This window comes from Lepidochelys kempii, chromosome 7, assembly GCF_965140265.1.
Source record: "Lepidochelys kempii isolate rLepKem1 chromosome 7, rLepKem1.hap2, whole genome shotgun sequence".
In the NCBI taxonomy this organism is placed as follows: Eukaryota; Metazoa; Chordata; order Testudines; family Cheloniidae; genus Lepidochelys; species Lepidochelys kempii.
This window is the reverse complement of record NC_133262.1, coordinates 33,418,728-33,440,156: the sequence shown is the minus strand read 5'-3', so window position 1 is coordinate 33,440,156 and position 21,429 is coordinate 33,418,728. Positions and strand designations below refer to the sequence as shown.

General features: G+C 50.1%; 3 protein-coding genes across 9 annotated transcripts in view; all 3 read left to right on the top strand.

Moving 5' to 3' along the window:
- LOC140914383 (RNA-binding protein 4B-like) overlaps positions 1–2,183 on the top strand; it is a 71,470-nt gene extending 69,287 nt beyond the window's left edge. The window contains exon 4 of the mRNA XM_073352049.1: positions 2,096–2,183. The gene's annotated coding sequence lies outside the window, so the exon portion shown is untranslated. The remainder of the gene's footprint in view (positions 1–2,095) is intronic.
- Positions 1–15,740, top strand: part of LOC140914384 (RNA-binding protein 4B-like) — a 25,238-nt gene extending 9,498 nt beyond the window's left edge. For 2 of the 6 annotated variants that reach the window (XM_073352053.1, XM_073352056.1), the window contains exon 3: positions 2,096–8,287. In XM_073352053.1, coding sequence (XP_073208154.1) covers positions 2,096–2,805 — 710 coding nt within the window. In that variant the 3' untranslated portion in view covers positions 2,806–8,287. Of the gene's footprint in view, positions 1–2,095; positions 8,288–15,651 lie in introns of those variants that run through there. The other 4 variants (XM_073352055.1, XM_073352054.1, XM_073352058.1 and 1 more) reach the window with 4 other exon arrangements.
- On the top strand, positions 15,666–21,429 carry LOC140914381 (uncharacterized). 2 transcript variants are annotated; one of them, XM_073352042.1, is made up of 3 exons: positions 15,670–15,749; positions 15,952–16,034; positions 16,221–21,429. In XM_073352042.1, exons 2-3 carry the CDS (start codon positions 16,010–16,012, stop codon positions 17,558–17,560), a joined length of 1,365 nt encoding a protein of 454 aa, XP_073208143.1. In that variant the 5' UTR covers positions 15,670–15,749; positions 15,952–16,009; the 3' UTR covers positions 17,561–21,429. The 2 variants fall into 2 exon arrangements, with proteins under 2 accessions (XP_073208141.1, XP_073208143.1); XM_073352040.1 differs by lacking the exon at positions 15,952–16,034 and having other exon boundaries at positions 15,666–15,749.

Here is a 21,429-nt window from a genome sequence, read left to right as displayed (position 1 = left end):
TCCCCAATTGCTGTCACGCTCTTTGCCTTGTGTATCCCTTACTCTGAATCCAGTCTCCCATAAAGCCATTGGGACTGTGTCGCAAGTAGTGTTATCATGATTACCCTATCCTTGTTCGCTTTCAGAGGCTTTTCTTTTGTCTGATACAACTTGCTGATCCCAACACTGCGTGCTGCCCTTGGCTACCATTATTCCAATCCACCTTGGGAGAGCTGAGCAGGTGGCTTTTTCCCCACCCTCTATTTGATATTACTTCTTGGAGAAGTTGGACTTTGAGCCCAATTGTTTAACCATGTTGACTGGGATTTTCAAAGGAGCCCAGAGGAGTTAGACTCCCATCTGCCTTCTCCTTTAGCTAGGACCTGAGCGTGTTGAAAATTCCAACCTCCTGGGTGCAGAACGCAGCTGCTGACTTATCCGAGTTTCGTGCTTGTGGGGTGTGGCTTCTGAACTAGGCCAGTTGAGTGCAGAGATAATAATCTGGTTCAGTTTCCTCTGTTGCACAGGTTCCCCCTTGTTGGACCCTGAGGATGCTAGGAAGGGTTTAGGAGTGCAGCCTCTCCAAATGGAAAAGCTCCGTACAAGCGACAATTGGCTTGACTAGCTGAAAGTGCATTGCGTAGAACTGAGGTTCTGCACAGCCAAAGCTGTAGCATACAGGCCTAGAGAGAGTGAGCTACAGCATGAGTTACAGTAATAGGCCACTTGTCATTGCAAGCTCTATGGGGTCGAGGGAGGGGGTAATCTCAAGAGTGTGTGAAAGCTAATTGAAGGTTCTGGAAATCCACTCTTGAGCCTGATATTCCCTATAGTTACCTCCCTATCCCAAAAGGCAGAGACTGGATTAGAGAATTGTCTAGAGCCAGGCTATGAATTGGATAGTCACCTTGGGGAGCACTTACTCATGAGAGCAGACCCAGTTATTTCCCCAGGGTAGTAAGGATGGCCTAATAGGCCTCTGGCTTAGGACTTGGGAGCCTTAGGTTCAATTCCTGGCTCACTCACAGACTCCTTGTGTGGTCCTGGGAAAGTCGCTGCATGTACCCTGTGCCTCAGTCCCTATACAATGATGACACCACTTTCCTATCTTATACAGTGGTGGTGTGAAGATGCTAATGCTTGTGAAGCGCTCGGACCCTACAGGAGCCATATAGGTCCCTAGATAGACATGTAGCTGCTCACTAGTGTGAAGAAGCAGTTGACAGTCTGGTCTTGGAGCAGACTTAGGTCCAGATCAAGATAGGAATTAGGGAAATGTCTAACTTTAAGCACATGAATAGCGTCACAGGGCTAAAGGTTCACATCTGTCAAGTAGCTATCTGGATCAGGACCTAAGTACCTTCCTGAAGCAGGCCTTAATGCCACTCAAATGTTACTTTTCAGGAGAAGTTGCTTTTTATTCATGGCAGGATTCTTACCGTAAAACCATTTAGCTTGGCCAATTGGGATTCCTCCCTATTGTGAAAAGAACAGGAGTACTTGTGGCACCTTAGAGACTAACCAATTTATTTGAGCATAAGCTTTCATGGGCTACAGCCCACTTCGTCAGATGCATAGAGTGGAACATATAGTAAGAAGATATATGTACATACAGAGAACATGAAAAGGTGGAAGTTGACTTCACACCTTCTTGTCAACTGTCTGAAATGGGCCATCTTGATTATCACTACAAAAGTTTTTTTTCTCCTGCTGATAATAGCTCATCGTAATTAATTAGCCTCTTAGAGTTGGTATGGTTTCTTCCACCTTTTCATGTTCTCTGTATGTGTATATATATCTTCTTACTATATGTTCCACTCTATGCATCTGATGAAGTGGGCTGTAGCCCATGAAAGCTTATGCTCAAATAAATTTGTTAATCTCTAAGGTGCCACAAGTACTCCTGTTCTTTTTGCGGATACAGACTAACACAGCTGCTATTTTGAAACCTGTCCCTATTGTGAATGATGCGGAAGGTTGTGGAAAGGCTAGGTTTTGATTGGCTGCTCAGGGAATGAGATGGTTGAGTTACTTGGTTCTTGCACACTGCAAATCTTGTGGTTTTCCATGTGGCATCAGTTATTATAGCAACCATTCTTGCGTCTGTTTCTTAAAGGCAAGCGGATGCGCGTGCAGTTGTCCACCAGTCGGCTTCGGACGATACCTGGGATGGGAGACAAGAGCGGCTGCTATCGGTGCGGGAAAGAAGGGCACTGGTCTAAAGAGTGTCCGGTAGATCGCACGGGGCAAGTGCCTGACTTTACCGAAACCTATAATGAGCAGTACGGAGCGGTGCGCACTCCCTACCCCGCGGGCTATGGGGAGACCATGTATTACGATGATGGGTATGGAGCAATGGTCGACTACTACAAAAGATACCGCGTGAGGCCCTATGCTACGGCATCTGCATACGACGCCTATGCAGAGCAAACAATGGCCCAGTATTCGCAGTACGCGCAATACTCCCAAGTACAAACCACAGCCATGGCCGCCACCACAGCCATGGCCGCCACCACAGCCATGGCCAATCGCCTCACTACTACCCTAGACCCTTACGATAGAGCGCTGCTGCCAACCCCGGGAGCAGCAGCAGCAGTCGCTGCAGCTGCAACTGCTGCTGCGGCAGCCGCGTCCTCCACCTATTACACCCGGGATAGAAGCCCCCTGCGTCGCACGGCAACCGCGGCCACCACCGTTGGAGAGGCGTATGCTTACGAACGTTGTCAGCTGTCTCCAGTCTCGTCGGTCGCTCGGGCCTCCCTCTACGATGTGCAGCGGTTCGAGCGGGAGTCATACGCAGACAGGGCGCGGTACTCTGCGTTTTGAGTCGGAGGTGAGAGCTTTGTGAGTGGCAGGACGTGTGTGCTGCTGGAGTATAAATTGGGCTTGATGCACAGTAAGATTTACCAAGGTTTCTACTAGCATCTTTCTGTGATCTACCAACTTTAGCCGAGTGAAAGGATATTGTTAGTGTTGCTGGTAAAAGCCTGACACCTTTACCACATTAATGGAGTACTTGCACTTCAGTGAACTACCTACATCGTGAAGCAGCCAGAACAAGTGTGCATTCACATGGGACGGGCATGGAGTCTTTTAGAATAATCTTTACCACCAGTGTTGAGTGGGCCCAGCTCTTTTTTGTCCTATCCTAACTCATTCATCATGTTTTTCAGTGAAGATGATTTGTGATAGGCAGTATGCACTCAGACAGTTGGTATGGGGTCAGTGTCAACCTTGCTTTGCTATTTTAGCACAGGGTCTAAATCTGGACTTTAAAGCAACTCCAGATTTAAAGCTATGTTTATCAGTCACTTACTATAATGGCTCTAGGTCAGTAAGGAATATGTCACTGTTTCCCCTGTTGGAAATTGACAAGATCCATATCTCCATGCTGGATCTGAAGTGTTGTCTATGTGCCTTTTTTTTTATAGGCCTTGAAATCACCCAGCAATTTATTCTTGAGAAGAGGATAGAATTATTTTTGCACACTTATTTCTGCCATGCAAATGCTGCTCTAAAAGCATACTCTAAAACTGGCAGAGATTTTGATCTTCCTGTTTAAGGGCCTTATAAAATAGACTTTTTTTCTGTCCCTGAGCAACATTTAAAAATACAGTGTCAAGTCAGATTTGGCCCCAACAAGTCTTAATTTTAAAACAAGCCTTTGCAATTCTCCATTGCTTGAAATCTTTAAATCAAGGTTATAAAGCTTTCTAAAAGCCACACTTCAGCTCAGCTGCAATTTATTGAACAGGATCCGGGCATGATAGGATGAAATTCCCTGGCCTGTTGTACAGGCCTGACTACAGGAGGTCCCTTGTGGCATGAAAACCTCTAAAATGCTTGGGTCAGTAGAGATGTTTGTTAGTAAGATTTATGAAAGAAATCTTTCCCTATGTTGTTTGCAGCATCTGAGAGCCAATAGATACTGACTAAACAAAGTCTAGTTAATCAATCTGTTTTCATTGTTTCAGTGAAATGCAACAAGAGTAAACTCCAAGTTTTAAAAAGTCTATCAGCTTTAATCTTAAAAGTACATTTCACATGGGCAGGAACCTCTGTATTGCTGAGTCTCTCAACTGTATCACAAGTCTCACAATAGTTGATGTTAAAGCCCCAGCAGTCATGTGATTGTGTGAGAATCTGTTTGTTTAAGTTGTTAGGCCTTGTGGTTGCAAAGCAAATCTTTAAAACATGAAGTGAGTTCACCCTGGCACCAACTGTAACTCAGGAGTGTTCTCAGGGTTTTTGTCTTGTCCAGTTCCAACTCAAACACCTGGATTCCTGCTTCTCTTGGGATGTTATCCCTCAGTTTTCTCCTGCTATTTCCTTTAACTCCATCCTATTACTCCTGACTAATTCCCCTTTGTGTAACTCTGAACCATCTCTCGCCCCCATTGCCACCACAGCCTTTATATACTCTGCTGACACTTGGTGCTGTCCAGGGCCCTTCTAATGCTATGGACATGCTGGTGGTTGTTCTCCTTCCTACAGGTCCATAGCTGTGCTGTCCAGCCTGACCATGTCTTCATAAATCAGTCGCTCTGGACTGACCTGTTGTCCTGCTCCAAACTCCTGGCTTGGGGTTACAGGTTTTAGGGGTCTGTTTCCCAATCCCTGCTCATCTTCTCCTGTCTCCCCTGCCCCTCCCGTGCACCCGGCTTCTTTTAATCTTCATTCTTTACCCCTACATTTGGGGGCAGTGGCAGAAATCGCAAATGGAAAGAAAATTCTGGGAGCTTTCTACTGCCTTTTCTGTCATCCTAGTCCCATTCCTTATGTCTCCCCAAACCAGGTCCTGCTCAACAGGTGACTTGATTACAATGTATAAGTGTTTTCACGTGGAGAAAATCCTGGCTACTAATGGGCTTTTACATCTAGCAGAGACAGAACAAGAACCAATGGCTGAGAGTTAAAGCCAGACAAACTCAAATTAGAAAGGAGGCACAAATTTTCCACAGTGAGGTTGATTAACCATTGGAATAAACTCCCAGGGGAAGTGGTGCATTTTCCATCTCATGAAGCCTCCAGTCCAGCCTGACTGTCTTTCTGGAAAGTGCTTTATTCAAATACAAAATATTGGGCTGAGTGGCATTCTCTCACCTGTGTTATATGGGAGTGGCAGCACATATATACTAATGGTCCTGTCTGGCTTTACATTTATAAATCATCATCATGCACGGGCTTTCAAGTTTGCGAGACTACTAGAATGCACATGCTGCACTGGAATATCAAAATCCTTCTAAAAACATACCTCTGATTCAGTTCCCTCAGGTTTTAACAGTGATCAGAGCAGATAGTTTGTGCTGTGTTGTTTTAGCTTGAAGGAATCTTGAGTACAGCAGAGCAAAACAACGCACATTAATGTGGACAACTGTGTTCAACCAGTGGAGTGGCTGAATCGGCGAATGCATTTTGCCTCTGACATGAGCTCTTATGCCAGCTTCACCACTGTCTTGTAAAAGCCCATAAAGTATTCCACAGGGGCAGTGGTGGGAATTTGGCTGTGAATGGCAGTTTGTAAATGCACCAGCTCTATAACCTGTCAGTACGTGTTGGATGGGCAAAACTGGGCATTGTCCAAGATTGTGGTAGCCGGTGTGGGGAGTGACACTTGGAGGCAACGAAACCCCAAAGTAGTGATTAGCTAAAACTTTAACTCGTTCATTCTGTTTGATAACCTCTTACTGTAACTTACTCAGCACTCTGGCTGCCAAGTCATTGCAAGAGCAAAGGGCCTCCCAAAATGCCATTGGCTCCTGTTGTCAGCAGAATATATGTGATAGAAGGTAGTGGCCCTAGTTCAGCCAGACAGTGAACCACATGCTTAAAACTGAGCTCATGCTTTGAGTCAATGGAACTTAAGCATGTGCTTTGCTGAATGGTGATGGATGTAAGCACAGGCTTTGCTGAATGGGAACCAGAGTGAGAGCACAGAACGGACTTCACTTAGCATTAAAATTAAACTCCAGGGACTTCAAAGTCATCTTGAGCTAACTGGGACCCACTGCTGAATATTTGCAGTAAGTGCTGCACAGTCAGAAGCAGATGTAGCTCCATTGGCTTCTGCGGGTGAGACCTGTGGCAGCAGCAGTGTGGTCTACACTGAGAAAGAAGTGCAGCACTGGGAGGCAGTTAGGCCTGAGATCTAATTTTCTCTCTAACTGTGAGGTCTAGTCCACAGGGGAACACTTTGGGGAGTTAAGACTAATTAACTCAAGGTGTGAAGTTAAAGCACATCAAACCCCTATGTGGACACTGTCATTCAGAGTTGAAGTGTCCTTAGTTGGCTGTAGTGAGGGTTAAGCTACAGCAAACTAAGGGTTTGTCTACACGGGGATACTTGGGGCTTGGCTACACTTGTGAGTTACAGTGCAATAAAGGAGCCCCAGGCACACTAGCTCACTACCCATCCACGCTGGCAAGGCACAAAGAGCGCTCTGACTCCGCGGCTACAGCACTGCTGGTACTCCACCTCGGCGAGTGGAATGACTTTGCTGCACCCCCACTGGAGTGCTGCGGCGCCAGTGTGAACGAGGTGTTGCTTTACTGCGCTCTGATCAGCCTCCAGAAAGGTCCCATAATCCCCTTAAGTCAAGTGGCCACTCTTGTCATTGTTTGGAACCCGCTGTAGGAATGCAGAAATGCCCGTTGAAAGTTCATGTTCTGACAGCAGGCTGCTTATCTCCTATGAGACAAAGCAACCATTACTGTGGAATGCTGTATAAGAGAGAGACAGGGGTGGGAGAGGGGGGTCTGGTGCTGTCTGAACTTACAAGACCACATGTTGACATGCTCTCAGCCCCCCAAAAACCCACTCTGTCTCCCCCCACATACACACTCCCAGTCACACTCCACCCCACCCATCCCTATTTGAAAAGCACATTGCAGCCACTTGCATGCTGGGATAGCTGCCCATAAAGCACCGCTCCCAATGCTGCTGCAAGTGCAGCAAATGTGGCCACGCCAATGTGCTTGAAGCTGTCAGTGTGGACAGACTGCAGCGCTTTCCCTACTGCGCTTTACGAAGGCTGGTTTAACTCAAAGCGCTCTACATCTGCAAGTGTAGCCATGCCCGTGAGAAAATTGTGACTTAGCTTTTAAAGTGGATTAGTTAAACTGCATTAAATCCTTGTGTGGACATTCTTATTCAGGACTACAGTGGCCTCCGTTCAGTTTAGTTTAATTCACTTTGGAAGTGAATTATGCTAACCAAAGTAAGGCCATTTTAATTCTGAATAAGAGCATTCACACAGGGGCTTAATGCACTTAAAATTCACACCGTTACTTAATTCATCTTCACTTTCCAGAGTGTCCCTGTGTAGACAAGCTGTGAGTCACTTCACCATTGTCATCTTACCACCCAGGGGCTGTTGTGGAGATTCGTCAGTGTCTATACAGCTAAAGTGTTAGCAATTTGGCCCAGTCAGCCTAGTGTTATGGTAGCACATAGGGTCCCCAATTAAGATCAGAGTCCCACTGTACTCTGCAGACAAAGATAGTCCCTGCCCTGAAGAGCTTGCAGTCTAAATAGACCCAGGTTGGGAGGGGGACCACAGGTGCAGAGAGGAGAGAAGACTTGACCAGGTGTCTCAGCAGCTCAATGACAGATCCAGGAATAGAATCAGTTGTTCTGCAGGCTCCTCCTTGCTCCAGCCACCACTCCTCACCCAGAGACAGGAATAGATCACTGGTCTCCTTATTCTCAATCTAGTTTCCTATCAACTGGACCACACTTCATGTATCGTGTTAGGCAAGGAGCTCCTTTCGTTTTAGAGCTACCTTGCGGTAAAGTTGAGCTAACTCCTAGGGAGATTTAGCATTACCTACACTTGAAAGTTGCACGAATTTTCACTTAAGGCATGATTTTTAAACTGGTTGACAGAAACCAGTGCAAGAAAGACATGTGGGTGGGCTTTAAACCAGGCTTATTTCATTTCAGTGTAAATTGGTTATGGACTGGTTTAAAGTTCTTCAGAATAGGAGTGTCCACCCAGGGCTTTGCACCAGTTTAAAGCCAACTTTAAATCAGCATGGGTTCTGTGTGTGGACAGTGCGAGGGCTTGGGGTGGGCATGAGATCTCTGGGCTTTTTGCCACCGTGGCTACTTCTGACATAAGCCTTTGAAACTGTATTGTGCTTTCTTTCAGGTAGCGTATTCTCGGGCGGACCCTCGGGCTCCCATTACACGGGAAAGTTTGTCCTACTTCCCCCACCATCCCGCTGCCTGCGACGGGTATTGGCTGCCTCTAGTGTGTTTATTTTTAATGGAGGTTCTTGTGTTTCAGTAAAGTTGTGACCCACTGTATCTTTTTTTCTTAATTTTTCAGTCCTTGAGCACTTCCCCACACTTGCAAGCATAGTTCCTTTCTTCCCCTAACTCCACATTGGCCCTTTCTGGGCTCAGGTTCTGCATGGGTTGGGGTGGGGATTCACCGTCTTCCAGGTAACTAACTTACTGATAGAGTTCACGTCATTATTTCCTTTCTCTTCTCAGCGTTGTGGATGGAGAATCCCAAGTCTCCTCTTTATTTATTTGTTGTTTTTGTCTTGGGAGTTGATCTGAATCCCAGTTCAAACCCACCTCCTCTGAGACTAGACTGTGGCTGAGGTGTTTCCAAAGCAGCTAGTGCTTGCATAGAAGCTTATCTGTTAGAATCTGTTGTGGAGTTTTGACCACGGCTTTTCCAGCAAAATAAAAATTTCCAACAGAGGGCCCTGGCTGTTCTTTCTTCCAGGAAAAAAACCTTAGCCCCTGATGGGTTCATCTCCTACCCCCAGCAGGGCCCAGAGCATTTGTCTGCTGCAACCTCATTGTTCAGCTTGAGCAGTAGAGGTTTATGCTTCAGGGCCAAGCTCTTTGCTTCAATCCGTGCAGGGGCACAATCCAGTCATGCAGGAGCTGGCTTGAGGGAGTGGTATTCTACTAGAGTAACTCCTGGAGTCTCCAACAGCCATAGTGAGAGACAGTCCCTGCCCCAAAGAGCTCTCACCTAGTGAGAATATATTTATTTCAAAGGACCTGAACCACTGGACCATCCTTCCCAAAGCAGGGGCTGCCCACTTCTGAAATTCTGTGTTTGGTTCTGATCATTTCATACATTAAGCCTTAAGAGTGAATGTCTTTCTAAAATATATGCTATAGTTCAGGTAGAAGGGAGGTGCCTGATCCAGGAATTGCTGCCTGAGATTGTATGGCCTGTTATAGATTTGAGGATCTAGTGGTCCCTTCTGGCCTTAAACTGTATGAATCCAACTGGCTTTAGAGATGAGGGACAAGAATGGAGGGGGAAATCTCTTCTTAAGAGAGAGTGGAAAGACAGTGGTTGCTCATCTTTAGAGAGGAGACAGGCTGGGACTTGGTGAAAGACGATGTACTGGAGAAGGTAGGTGGGAGCTTCAGTTCAGCTCATTTCATGATACAAGAACAAGGGTTGTAGGGAAACTGAAGAGTGGCAAAAGGAAATACTTCTTCACGCACTCTCTCCGCACACTTAATCTGGGAAACTTGTTGCCACAAGATGTCACTGAGAGCGAGAGCTGAGTAGACTCCAAAAAGGGATCGAATGCTTATAGGGGTATTGGGAATAACTAAAATTAAACAATGAAAAATAAAGAACCTTGTGAATAGCTCGAAGCCTGCCTGTTTCAGAGTATGAGCTGACCCTTAGCTAAGGGGGAAAGAAGGTCACTAATTATCCCAGTGCTGCCTCCTCTGGGGATTCATGCACTTTCCTCTGAAGCAGCTCACAGAGATGGGATATTGGGCTAGATAGGCCCACAGGTCTGCTCCATTGTGGCAATACCCATGGGAATGAGATGCAGAGTAAAGGGGTCAGATTATACGGGAGGGCTGCCCTAGGCAGAAGAAGATTGTGGAGCTCAGATTCTGTGCCAGCACTTAGAGTTAAAGTTATGGGCTCTGCACCATTCACTAGTTCAAGTGGGAACTGAGTGTTTAACCCCCTAGATGCATAGGATAGCTGGGGAAGTAATTTCAGGAGGGCCCTGTGCTCTCCCCCATGACTTTCCCATCCTGGGTCAGAGATGCCTGTCATGTCTCTCCTGCGTCTTCAAATCCTGCTTCCTCCCACTCTATGAAATGTGCAAAGATCCTGCTGGCTACCATGGTTGCTACAGCCTGGGTTAGGGATGGAGACGGGCTCCCCTCGGGCAGTGCACTGGAGATAACGCACAGCTCTTTATGGGAGAGCAGGAATTTCTCACCTTCCAATTTGAGCTCTGCAGCAGGGAAGCTGAGGAGCTACCAGGTAGCTAGGAGAGCAACAGCCTGTGCTCATGTCTAGCATATTAACTGATTGCACCCACCCTCCTTCCAGACACAACCTACAGTCGTGTGCAGATTGAGGTATGAGTTGCAGCAACCAAGGGTCAACCTTGGTTTAGGTTGACTCAAGTCTGAGTTCAACAAAGGGCAGCGTCATACCACAGATGTGGTGGACTTTTCCCCTAGTGCTGTCTCACAATGCCCATCGTGCCACTATCTTGCCCTCTGGTGCCAAGAGGTCATCCCAGCCAGAAGCTATCAGCCAGTTCATACTGCCCCATGCAGGGTTGTGGGAATTGAGTGCATTTGGCTCCCAGATGATGGTGCAAAATTACCCATAATGCGCTGAGGTTTGTAGCAGCACTGGGAACTCAGGCTGTACTCAGCAGGGCTGGATTAAGGCAGTATATGACCATGCCCAGGTTCTGGCACCAGTGTCTGGATTTATGACTATACCAGAGTCTCAACTTCCATATATAGAGCCCTGTTTGGATAGAAAAATTTTATCCGCATCCAGTCTACAAAAAGGGTCTGCAGATATCTGTGGATTTATAGGGCTCTATTAATTTCAAATAAAAAGTTCATTTCCAGCCCTTGGGGTTAGGGAGAAAAGCTTGAACATGTAATCTGATGCAGCAATACCTGGTTGCTTGCCTGCCTCGCCTGCAGCGAGCCTCATCCAATCACTCCAAGTGGAGGAAAGCTCAGTTGTAACCAATGTCGTGACACTTGCCTGAGGCTACGTCTACCCTAGCACTTTTGTTGCTATAACTTATGTCACTCGGGGGTGTGAAAAGTTACACTGACAGAAGTGCTGCTGTGGACAGTGCTATGTCAGCGCTGACATAGCTACTGCCGCTTGTTGGGGGTTGTCTGTCCACAGGAGAGCTCTCCTGTAGGCACAGAGCAGCTACATGGGAGATCGTACGGCAGCATAGCTGCATCAGTACAGCTGTGCTACTGTAAGATCACTAGTTTAGACATGGCCTGAGTCTGTAGAGATCCTGAGACAATTACCTGAGAGAAGGAATTGCTTTTAGTCTAATCACTCCAGGGACACTGGCTGCATCTGCAGAAAACCTGAGCTGATTGCTTGGAGCAGTGTAAACAATGCAGTGACTCTGGCTGAGACTGTAGGGAGCCTGAGCTAATTGCTCCGAGCAGGGGGAACTGCTCTGTGCATCTCAGGATGGGTGTTAATTAGCAGTCCTGCCCCAGAAGGGGTCTCTGTGGGACAGAGTGCAGTGGGGTCAGCTCCTCTATTCATGCAGACACCCTGGCTGCTGGGACAAATGCTGAGGGATCTCTGTCACCAACAAGCCAAGTGGGGATGGGGCCATGATGCAGTGGCAGGGCTTTAGGCACAGCCATAGGGGAGCTGACCCTGCAGGGGGGAGCTCTGCTCCAACATTGAAACCGCTTCTCCCAGAGCTGCCCCCAATAGATAAGCTATTACCAGCAGGACAGTGGGGTGGGAGGAGGTATTGTTTCATATTCTCTGTGTGTATATAAAGTCTGCTGCAGTTTCCACGGTATGCATCCGATGAAGTGAGCTGTAGCTCACGAAAGCTTATGCTCAAATAAATTGGTTAGCCTCTAAGGTGCCACAAGTCCTCCTTTTCTTTTTGCCAATAGAAAGTACTTCCCCCAAAATACAGAAGCTGTGCCGCAAACCCCTCTGGAGCTCCCAACATAGACACCACCCTCGGTGCCTCCCCCACCACTAGAAACTGCCATTCCTGCAGCAGGCACCCCCCGCAATAGAAATCACGTCTCCCCCACCCCATAGCAACTGCCTCCGGGAAAGGACTCCACCCCTAGCAACCGCCTTTCTTGAAGCCAAGCAACCATCACCTCTGGCGTCCCCTCCCCATAGGAACTACCTTCCCCAGAGTGCTTTGCGACTTGCGAGAGCCTGGATATTTCCCAGGGTGCCGTGCAGGGGAAGCCACACAAAGGGGTCAGGCTGCGCTCTCCCTTCTTAGGTAGCTGCTGCTGCTGCAAGACCCCCACTACCCCTGCCTGCATCCTCCTCCCGTGTCCTGTGGAGAGCCAGGTGAGTGACCAGCAGGGGCAGCCCCAGAGGGGCTGGGGACAAAGAGATAGCCCTGTCCTGGCTGCGGGCCACAGGACCCGGAATAGATCCCACCCACCCTCCCTCACTCTGTGCTGGGGCATCTCTGCCCTACCCAGTGGCTGCCATCTGCCCTTGGCTGTGAACACCAATTAGGTCTTACCACATCTCAGCATTGTGGTGAGGGATACGTGTGTGAACAGCCTTTGTGCCCCACCCCAGACGTGGCTGCATCTTAGTACCAGATGAGGGATGCCTGTATACGACAGACCCCGTGCCTTACCCCAGTGACGTGTGTATCTCAGCCCTGGGTGAGGGAGTTTTGTATGAACTGCCCCATCCCAGAGGCAGTTGTATCTTAGTGCCAGGCAAGGGATCCCTGTATGACCAGCCTGTGTGTCTCACTCTAGAGGTGGCTGCATCTCAGCTTTGGATGAGGGATCTCATGTAAATGCCCCCTGTGCCGCACCCCAGCCATGGCTGTATCACTGCTCCGAATGAGGATCCTGTATAAACAGTCCTCACCCCTAAGGCAGCTGCATTTCAGTGGGTGCCATGTGTGTACAGTTACCTCCAATGTTCCAAACAGAAAAGGAGGTATGGCCTGTAAAGTCCTTTGGGAGCTGGTTATATGTGTGCCCAGGTCTGTGGGGATAGTCGAGGTAATTCCTGTGTGCAGTGTTGTTGTAACCATGTCGGTCCCAGGATATTAGAGAGACGGGTGGGTGAGGTAATATCTTTTTATTGAACCAACTTGGAGAGAGAAGCTTTCACAGAGCTCTTCTTCAGGTCTGACCTTAAGCTTGTCTTTCTCACCAATAGTAATTGGTCCAATAAAAGCTATTACCTCACCCACCTTGTCAATTCCTGTCGTGCTGAGGGTGCAAGGGCAATTTAATGCTATGGGGTCTCTGGAAAGGGAGTTATTGGGATGTTGTGCATCATGCAGGGTCATTGACACCGAGATGGCGTGGGCAGCTGGGTGAGGGACCCTGCCGCAAATCAGGAGTTGGGCCGAACCACCCCCTTGAGCACAGGTCCTCTCGTACAGTGGGTACTTACAGGGACTGATTACATGGGGAGGGGGCTGGCATGATAAAAGATCTAATGAAGGGCAGCACAGGCCAGTGGAAAGGGCAGTGGTCTGGGAATCAGGACTGCTGGGCTCCATTCCCAGCTCTGGGAGACGAGTGGGTCTAGTGGCTCTAGCAAGGGGGGTTGGGAGCCAGGATTCCTGGGTTGCTTTCTCAGCTGAGGGAGGGGAGTGGGGTCTAGTGGTTAGGGGAAAGGGAGTGGCTGAAAGTCAGAACGACTGGTTTCTATTCCTGGATCTGCCACTGACCTTGGTCAAGTCCCTTCCCCTCTTGGTGCCTTTGTTTCTGACCCCACCTTTCGTATACACACACTGCTGTTTCTCAACCTTCCCAGGTCAGTCACCTCTTAATTGAAATCAACATTTTTTGTGATTTTTTTTTTTCCCCTTCAGCTTTGCTATCAAATTTATAGTAAAATCATCTATCACTGACAACAATGCTAACTGTAGAGATATAATGCAGTGTTTATTTTGAGAGGTTGATGGAAAATATTTGACCTTGAAGGGTCAAGGTATATGGGGGAGGGAGTGTGGAGGGAGAGAGATTGTAATAACATTTGCAATGCCTCAGGACTCCTGATTGGCCTTTCGTAGCCCACCTGGGGGCTGCGAAAAGCATGGATTTACTGTGAGCTCTTTGGGGCAGGGATTGTCTCTTGTTGTGTGTCACAAAGCAGGTTCTGGAGGATCAATTTTTCAGTTTTCCCCAGGGCCTATCATTTAAATGGACAAGAGGTGGGAAGGAAAACGGGCATCGAGAAGGGAAGGGACTTTCCCAAAGTCAGTCGCAGAGCTGAGATAGAACCTAGGAGTCCTGACTCCCAGTGTCCCCCCTTCTCTAACCATTAGATCCCACTCTTCTCCCCAAGCTAGGCTAGAACCTAGGAGTTCCAGTCCAGTGGTCTGCCCACTGGACCAGTCTGCCCTTATGACTAACTTCAATAGGCAGTTAGTGTTTGGGTTCTAATCTCCTCTGTCTCACTGACAATGATCAAAGCCTTCTAAAGCTTTTCTGTCATGCACACATACCCACACACATACTCATGTCTACAGTGCAGCTGCTTAGGGTGGGGCATGGTGTCCTGGAAGACAACAATCTACTATAAGGTGGGTAGAAGCAACTTCTCGCCTGATATTTGCCATCTACCACTTGAAAGCTGATGCTCCAGGGCACTAGGGACCAAGAGAGGTTTGGGGGCCTAATTTCCCCTCATTCGGTGGGATTTTCTATCAGGGATTTTGGCCATAGTGTCTAAGACCCTGAGTGGTCTGGGCTGATTTTTTCCCCAGGCTTCCTTCCTTGTGTTTTCAGAGTGCCCTCACCTAGTTCCTGGACTAGAATACCTGGAACGATGGGTATTCCTGGGTTCTGTCCCCAACTCTGGAAGGAGAGTGGGACCTAGGAGGTTAGAGCAGTAGAGACTGGGAGATAGGACTCCTGGGTTCCATCCATGGCTCTGGGAAAGGAGTGGGATCTGGTGGATAGAGCAGGGGTGGGGGGCTGGGAGCCAGGATTCCTGGTTTCTGTCCCTGCTCTGGTTGGGGAGTAAAGTCTAGTAGGTTAGAGTAGTGGGGGTTAGGAGCCAGGACTCCTGAGTTCTATCCCAGCTCTGGGAGAGGAGCGGGGTCTAGTCAGTTATAGTGGAGGAGGGGCTAGGAGGAGCCAAGACTCCTGGATTTTATTCCCAGCTCACTTGCTGGGTGACCTTCCCCTCTCTGTATCCCAGTTTCCCCTCTGTAAAATGGGGACAATAGCAACCTGCTTTGTAAACAGCTTTGAGATCATGGGTCACAAGCACTGTGCGAGAGCTGGCTGTTCATCAGTGTTTTGAAGGTGATTTGCAAGAAGATGTGTAACACCTGGTGTTGTGCATTTATGATTTGTTTCCAGTGAACAAACAGCACCCCCAAGTACTAAAAAAAAAATCATGAGGCTGGCTTAGAAATCATGAGCATCTTAAAAATGATCTGTGTGGGGTTCAGCTTTTAAGAACAAAAGTTGCAACTTTCACTGAATCCCCTGCCTCCAGGAGCTGGGCCTTTAAGAGAGGCCATGTGATAGACTTGCAAATCCCTTAATATCCAGTAGGGGGCAGCAGGTGTTTTCCTCACTAATACATCTCCAGGGGGTTTCCCCAATGCCCCCTCTGGAGCTGGGGCTCAGCCCATGCAGATGGTCCCTGAAAGGATCTCATCTCACCCCTTTGCTTGCTCCAGACAGGGCTAACGGCCCCTGACCCAGACACAGATGGAACCAGGGGAGGAGTCCAGTGTCCCGGATCCCCAGGGCTCAGAGGAAATGGAGGCTGGAGCAGGTGAGTGACTGGGTCAGTCCTTTTGGAAGCTGGCAGTGAGTGAAGCATAATTTAGAGCTTAAAAAAGAGGGAATGGAGTCTAGTGGGCAGGGCACTGGGGTGGGAGCCAGGACTCCTGGGTTCTATCCCCAGCTTTGATCTCGGGCGATTCCCTTTCCCTCCTGATGCCTCTGTTTCTCCTCACATCCTTCTGTCTATTTAGATGGTGAGCTCTTTGGGTCAAGGTCTTTCTCTCCCTGTGTGTCTGTGCAGCACCCAACATGACAGGCCCCCGATGTCAGTCAGGTGTGTGTCTGTGCCTCTGCCGCACATGGTGCGACAGGCTCCCACGATCTTGGGCGGGGGCAGGCTGTGCAGTGCGACAGGGCCCTGATCTCTGGCCATGCGTTACCTGTGCCCTGTTGCCCACCCTCGTACCCTTCTTCCCATACCCAGAGCAATGCTCACCTGCATTCTGCTCTCTTCCGGCAGACGACAGTGCCGCCTGTCTCTCGGAGGAGGAGGATTCTGACCAGGAAGGCCCTGAGATGGCGCCATCCCACAAGATGTGGCCAGGGGTCTCCAAGGGCGATGTCTCTCCTGGCTCCCCATGGGACATGGCTGACCAGAGCCCAGGCGTTGGGGCACAGGCGCCGGATGACTCTGGTGACCTGGAGCAGGGGCTAGAGGAGCTCGGCGACATCATCGTGCACCGGGTGACGCAGATGGGCGTGAAGCCGTGCCGCTACATCGAGGGGGGGCGCAGCTACGAGCTGAACCCCGGGCTGGCCCGCCGGCTGCTGCGGCTGGACGAGAAGCCATACGAGTGCACCGAGTGCGGCAAGAGCTTCAACCAGAGCTCCAACCTGCACCGGCACCAGCGCACGCACACCGGCGAGCGCCCCTACTGCTGCCCGGCCTGCGGCAAGGCCTTCAGCCGCCGCTCCAACCTGGCGCAGCACCAACGCATCCACACCGGCGAGCGTCCCTTCCACTGCGGCGACTGCGGCAAGAGCTTCAGCGAGAGCTCCTACCTGATCCGGCACCAGCGCACCCACACTGGCGAGCGCCCCTACAAGTGCCCGGCCTGCGGCAAGGCCTTCTCCCGCAGCTCCCACCTGGCACGACACCAGCGCACCCACACTGGCGAGCGCCCCTACCTCTGCACCGACTGTGGCAAGCGCTTCGGGCTCAGCTCCGACCTGGCCACACACCGCCGCACCCACACAGGCGAGAAGCCTTTCCGCTGCACCGACTGCGGCAAGGCCTTCTCCCGCAGCTCCCACCTGGTGCAACACCAGCGTACCCACACCGGGGAGCGCCCCTACCGCTGCGCCCAGTGTGGCAAGAGCTTCTGCCATGGCTCCAACCTGCTGCAGCACCAACGCACGCACCGCGGCGAGCGCCCCTACCGGTGCCAGCAGTGCGGCAAGGCCTTCAGCCTCAGCTCCAACCTGATCCGTCACCAGCGCATCCATACGGGCGAGCGCCCCTACCGCTGCACCGACTGCGGGCGCAGCTTCGTGCTGAGCTCTGACCTTCTGCAGCACCACCGCGTGCACACAGGCGAGCGTCCCTACCAGTGCCCCGACTGTGGCAAGGCCTTCTCCCGTGCCGCCCACCTGGCCCAGCACCGCCGCACCCACACGGGTGAGCGCCCCTACCACTGCCAGCACTGTGGCAAGAGCTTCAGCCATGGCTCCAACTTCATCAAGCACCAGAGCACCCACCTGCATGGCTGGCAGCCCTGCTGGCCCCTCAAGGAGGGAGGGGAGGGTCCTCAGGATGGTGGGTCTGACAAGGAGGTGGAGGAGGGGCAGGCACAGCCTTAGAGTATGGCGGTGCTTGGAGCGCGGGACCTGCCACACCATCATCGCCAGCCTCCTAGCCAGATCACTTGAATGGGGTGAGAATCTATTAAACATCACAGGACCCTGCCCTGGACGGAACTGGGAACCCACTCCCAGCCTCATAGCCAGGTGTCTAGGATGGAATTGGGAACCATAGCCAGGTGTCCTGGGCAGAGCTGGGAACCTATTAAATGTTGCAGACCCTACTGCTGCTTTAAGGGCCACATCACTCAGCACCCACAATGTATCACACATCAGACTATGCTGCAATAGGGTTCACAGCCACCTGGCCCAACTCTAGCCAGCCTATCAAGCATCCAACAACTCAACACTGGCTCCTGCACAGCCTTTTGGTCTTGTTTAAATTGCCCTGGTTTGATCTAAATTGGTTTAGAAGCCAGTTTTTAGGCCCAGTGTAAACACGGTGACAGCAACCTGCAGGTCAGAGCAGCCAAGCCCTTGTGTGATCCCAGCCATCTGTAAATCTAGCTCCCACCTGTGCCAAGGTGCTGAGTTGAGGATGAGGGTCCCTGCTTTGCTGGGAGGAGATTCCAGAGAGTGGAGGACTCGAATCTCATAGAGGCCGAGTGAGATTCAGCAGGCAGGTGCCACCCTGGGTCAATTCAGACTAGCAATGAAGGGCAAATGTTTGTTAGGATGGGGGATTCCCCAAGGAGGCAGCTCCCCCTGGGATGATGGGAGGAATGCTCCATCCCTTGGGGACCCTACATCCAGGCCAAATGTCTCTAAAGGCTGTGCTCTGGCTCCAGCACCAGATCTGGGCTAGGGGCAGGAATGGTTGCAGGTGGACCTCCAGGCCATGTGATGCTGGGGGATGGGTACGGTCCCTTCTCTCCTGTTATCTGCAATGGCATTCCCACACGTGCCCAGCTGTACAGAGGGAGGCTCTTGTGAACCAGGGTCTTAAAAGCTGGTTCTGGGCCCTTCTATTTGCAGCACCCCACATAGAATCATAGGATTGGAAAGGACCTTAAGAGGTCATCTAGTCCAGTCCCCTTCACTCATCTGCCTAGCAGTCGCATTTCCTCCCCTTTTCCCAGGGTTGAGCTTCGTTCGCACTCAAACAAGACACTTGCAAGTAAAGGCCAAAGGATTCCCAAGGATGGGGGTGGTGCTCCCAGAAAATCCAGCCAACCACACGCCTCCAGATGAGGTGCTACTAACATCACCTTCCCCTGGCAGCATCTCCAGCCTGTGGCTACTTCATAGAAGGCTGCTAGTTTAGGAGCACACTGATAGCTGGGCTGGATGCAGAAGTCAGGGGTGAGGTTCTGTGCTATGTGGTAGGTCAGACAGGATCACCATAGTGTCTTCTGGCCTTGGGCTGTACAACCTTGTCCTATTCTGTCCTTTAACCCAGTCTGTGCTGCTTCCAACAATCCTGGTTCCCGTCTCTTGGCCAGTTCTCTGGTATCTCTTGCCAGCACTCTAGCTTCCTCTGGTGATGAACAAACCCCCATTTCTGCATTGTAACACTTCTAGGGAGTGATGCTTAGCTCATCAAGGGCTATGTTATCGCTGAACGATCTCTCCAGAACCATCCCCTTCTCAGTCTAGTCCCCAAGATGCATGTTGCAAAGGTACAGGTGACAGTCTTTGGCTGTGCTCTTCCAGTCTGGCTTGGGGGGGTGATCACATCTGCCCCCCGTTTTGGAGGAGCTCTGCTCAGAGGCCATCGCTGTTTCCTAAGGCATCCTGCAAGGTGGGCTTGGGGTTGAACTTTAGCAGGACGAGCAGCTTCTGGCCCGTCCCGCAGTGGGAACACTGGGAAGCATAGCAGACAGCTAGCCCAAAACCTCGTGTTGCAGCACTGTCATGGTGGGGGGTTCCAGTAAAATGGGTCAGAACATTTCAGTGCAACAGCTTTGGTTAGCTCTGAGCCACCCCATTGAGCAGGCAGAACCAGCGCAAACTGCCCTGCCCTCCTAGAGCCTCACTCTGTCTGTTGAACATAAATCTCAAGCCATGGTACAAGTCAACCTCCAGCCTGGCTCTTGAGCAGGGCCATCACCTCTTTGGTGTAGAAGAGTTTCAAAGCTGCCAAAGGGATTTGGGTGCCCAGGAGGGAGTGGTGTTACCTCTCTGTATGGCATAGGTGAGACTGTCAGTGGGACAGCATATCCAGGCCAGGGACTGGAAAAATTGGAAAGGGCTCAGTACAGAGCCATGAGGATGTTTGGAGGGTGCGGAAACCTGCCTTGAGAAGCTCAACCCATTTAACTCAGTGAGAGCAAGGCTAACTGGGGTGATTTGATCCCAGTCTGTCAGTCCCTACAGGGAGAAATTTCTGACAGTCAAGGGCATGGGAATCTCCCAGACAAATGCCCAGCAGGGCTGGGAGCTGATGCCCCTTATTGCCAGAGTTAATTTGTGTGGCAAGTATTTCCCAGGGAGGGGATTCCCCCAGTGGAAGAATTGACCTGCAGAAGGGGAGGGAAGATTCTCCATTGCCTGGAGTCTTTTAGTCCAGATGGGTTGTCTCTCGAGAAGCAGCACTATAGCTCAGCCCAAAGGATGACCTGAATGCAAGGACCCCTGCAGGAGATACTAGGCAGGTGCTATGCAGGAAGTGGAAGTAGACTCATAAAATGGCCTTAGAATGGGAATGTGGTGCCTAAATGCCGCTGGTGGCTTTGAAAACCTCAGGCCCAGCTTGTGTGGTGGGAAGCAAGGGGCAGGCAAGGTGGGAGAGGTATCTAGTCCTGCTGCAGTGGGGGAGTACACTGTCAACCTTGCTGGTTTTCTTTGTTACAGTTTTGTTACCAAGCAGCATTGTGAAGGCATGACAGTGACTCCGTAGCAGTGCCTGGAGGTTCTCCCTATGAACCACCTAAACTGCTGTGGGAGCAGTCAAGGAGGATAAGGACACTGCTGACATGCTATGTTCCTTTTCCTCAGCCCTCTGCACTGAGGATGCTGAGAGATACCTGCTCTTCTGTGGTAATAAAGATACGGTGCTACCAGGGACTGGGAGCACTTCCCTATAAACAGCTGCTCTATGGGATGATGATAAATTTTGTGCCTATTTAAAAAAGCTCCAGGGAATCTCACTAAACTGTTTGGAAGAAACACAATCATCAAAGCCCTCAACACTGGTGGTAGGAAGAGCTGACTGACCAGGAAAGTCATGCTGGGCTTGTGTATTAGACTTCATGGAGCATGTCTCCAAACTAAATGTCAGTGAAGGAGAATCAGCTCCTGTCATTCATTTGAATTCACAAAAGCACTAGCAGAGTCCGTCCCAAGAGCAAGGAAGCTAGAAAGAAGAGGGGAGGAGAGAGAGAGAGAGAGAAACTTTTGCCCTCTACCAGAAACTTGCTAGGAGACCGGAAGCAATGGGTAGTGTTAAATACATGGTCTGCTTTGATTGTGGTGAAAGATTCAGAGCAGAGTCTACCGGGTTCCACACCAGGCCAGTGTTTGATATATTTCATGATCAGGAAGTGGAGGGTGAGCAGTGAAATGGCAAAATTTGCAGGTGCAATATGGTGGTCTGTGGAAGATGCCAAGTAGTGGCCCACCATGTACTTTCATCACTTAGGATATTGATCCGTGGGCATTCATGGTTTCTTGCTTCCATGCTGTCAGTGACTCAGGAGCAGATCATGCCATTTTTGAGAGTGCTGCTCCCCTGTCATCCACCTGACCCTTCCTAAATAGGTTGTGTCCAGTGAATTTTAACATTCCCATCACGCAAATCATCCCAGCAGGTTTCAGAAACCTACTGGGGCAAATTATTACTCATTGCTCAATAAACTGCAGTTCCTCTTGTTTATTACCCAGGCTCCTAGCATCGGTGTAGGGGCGAATAAAGACTTGTTTTTCTTCGG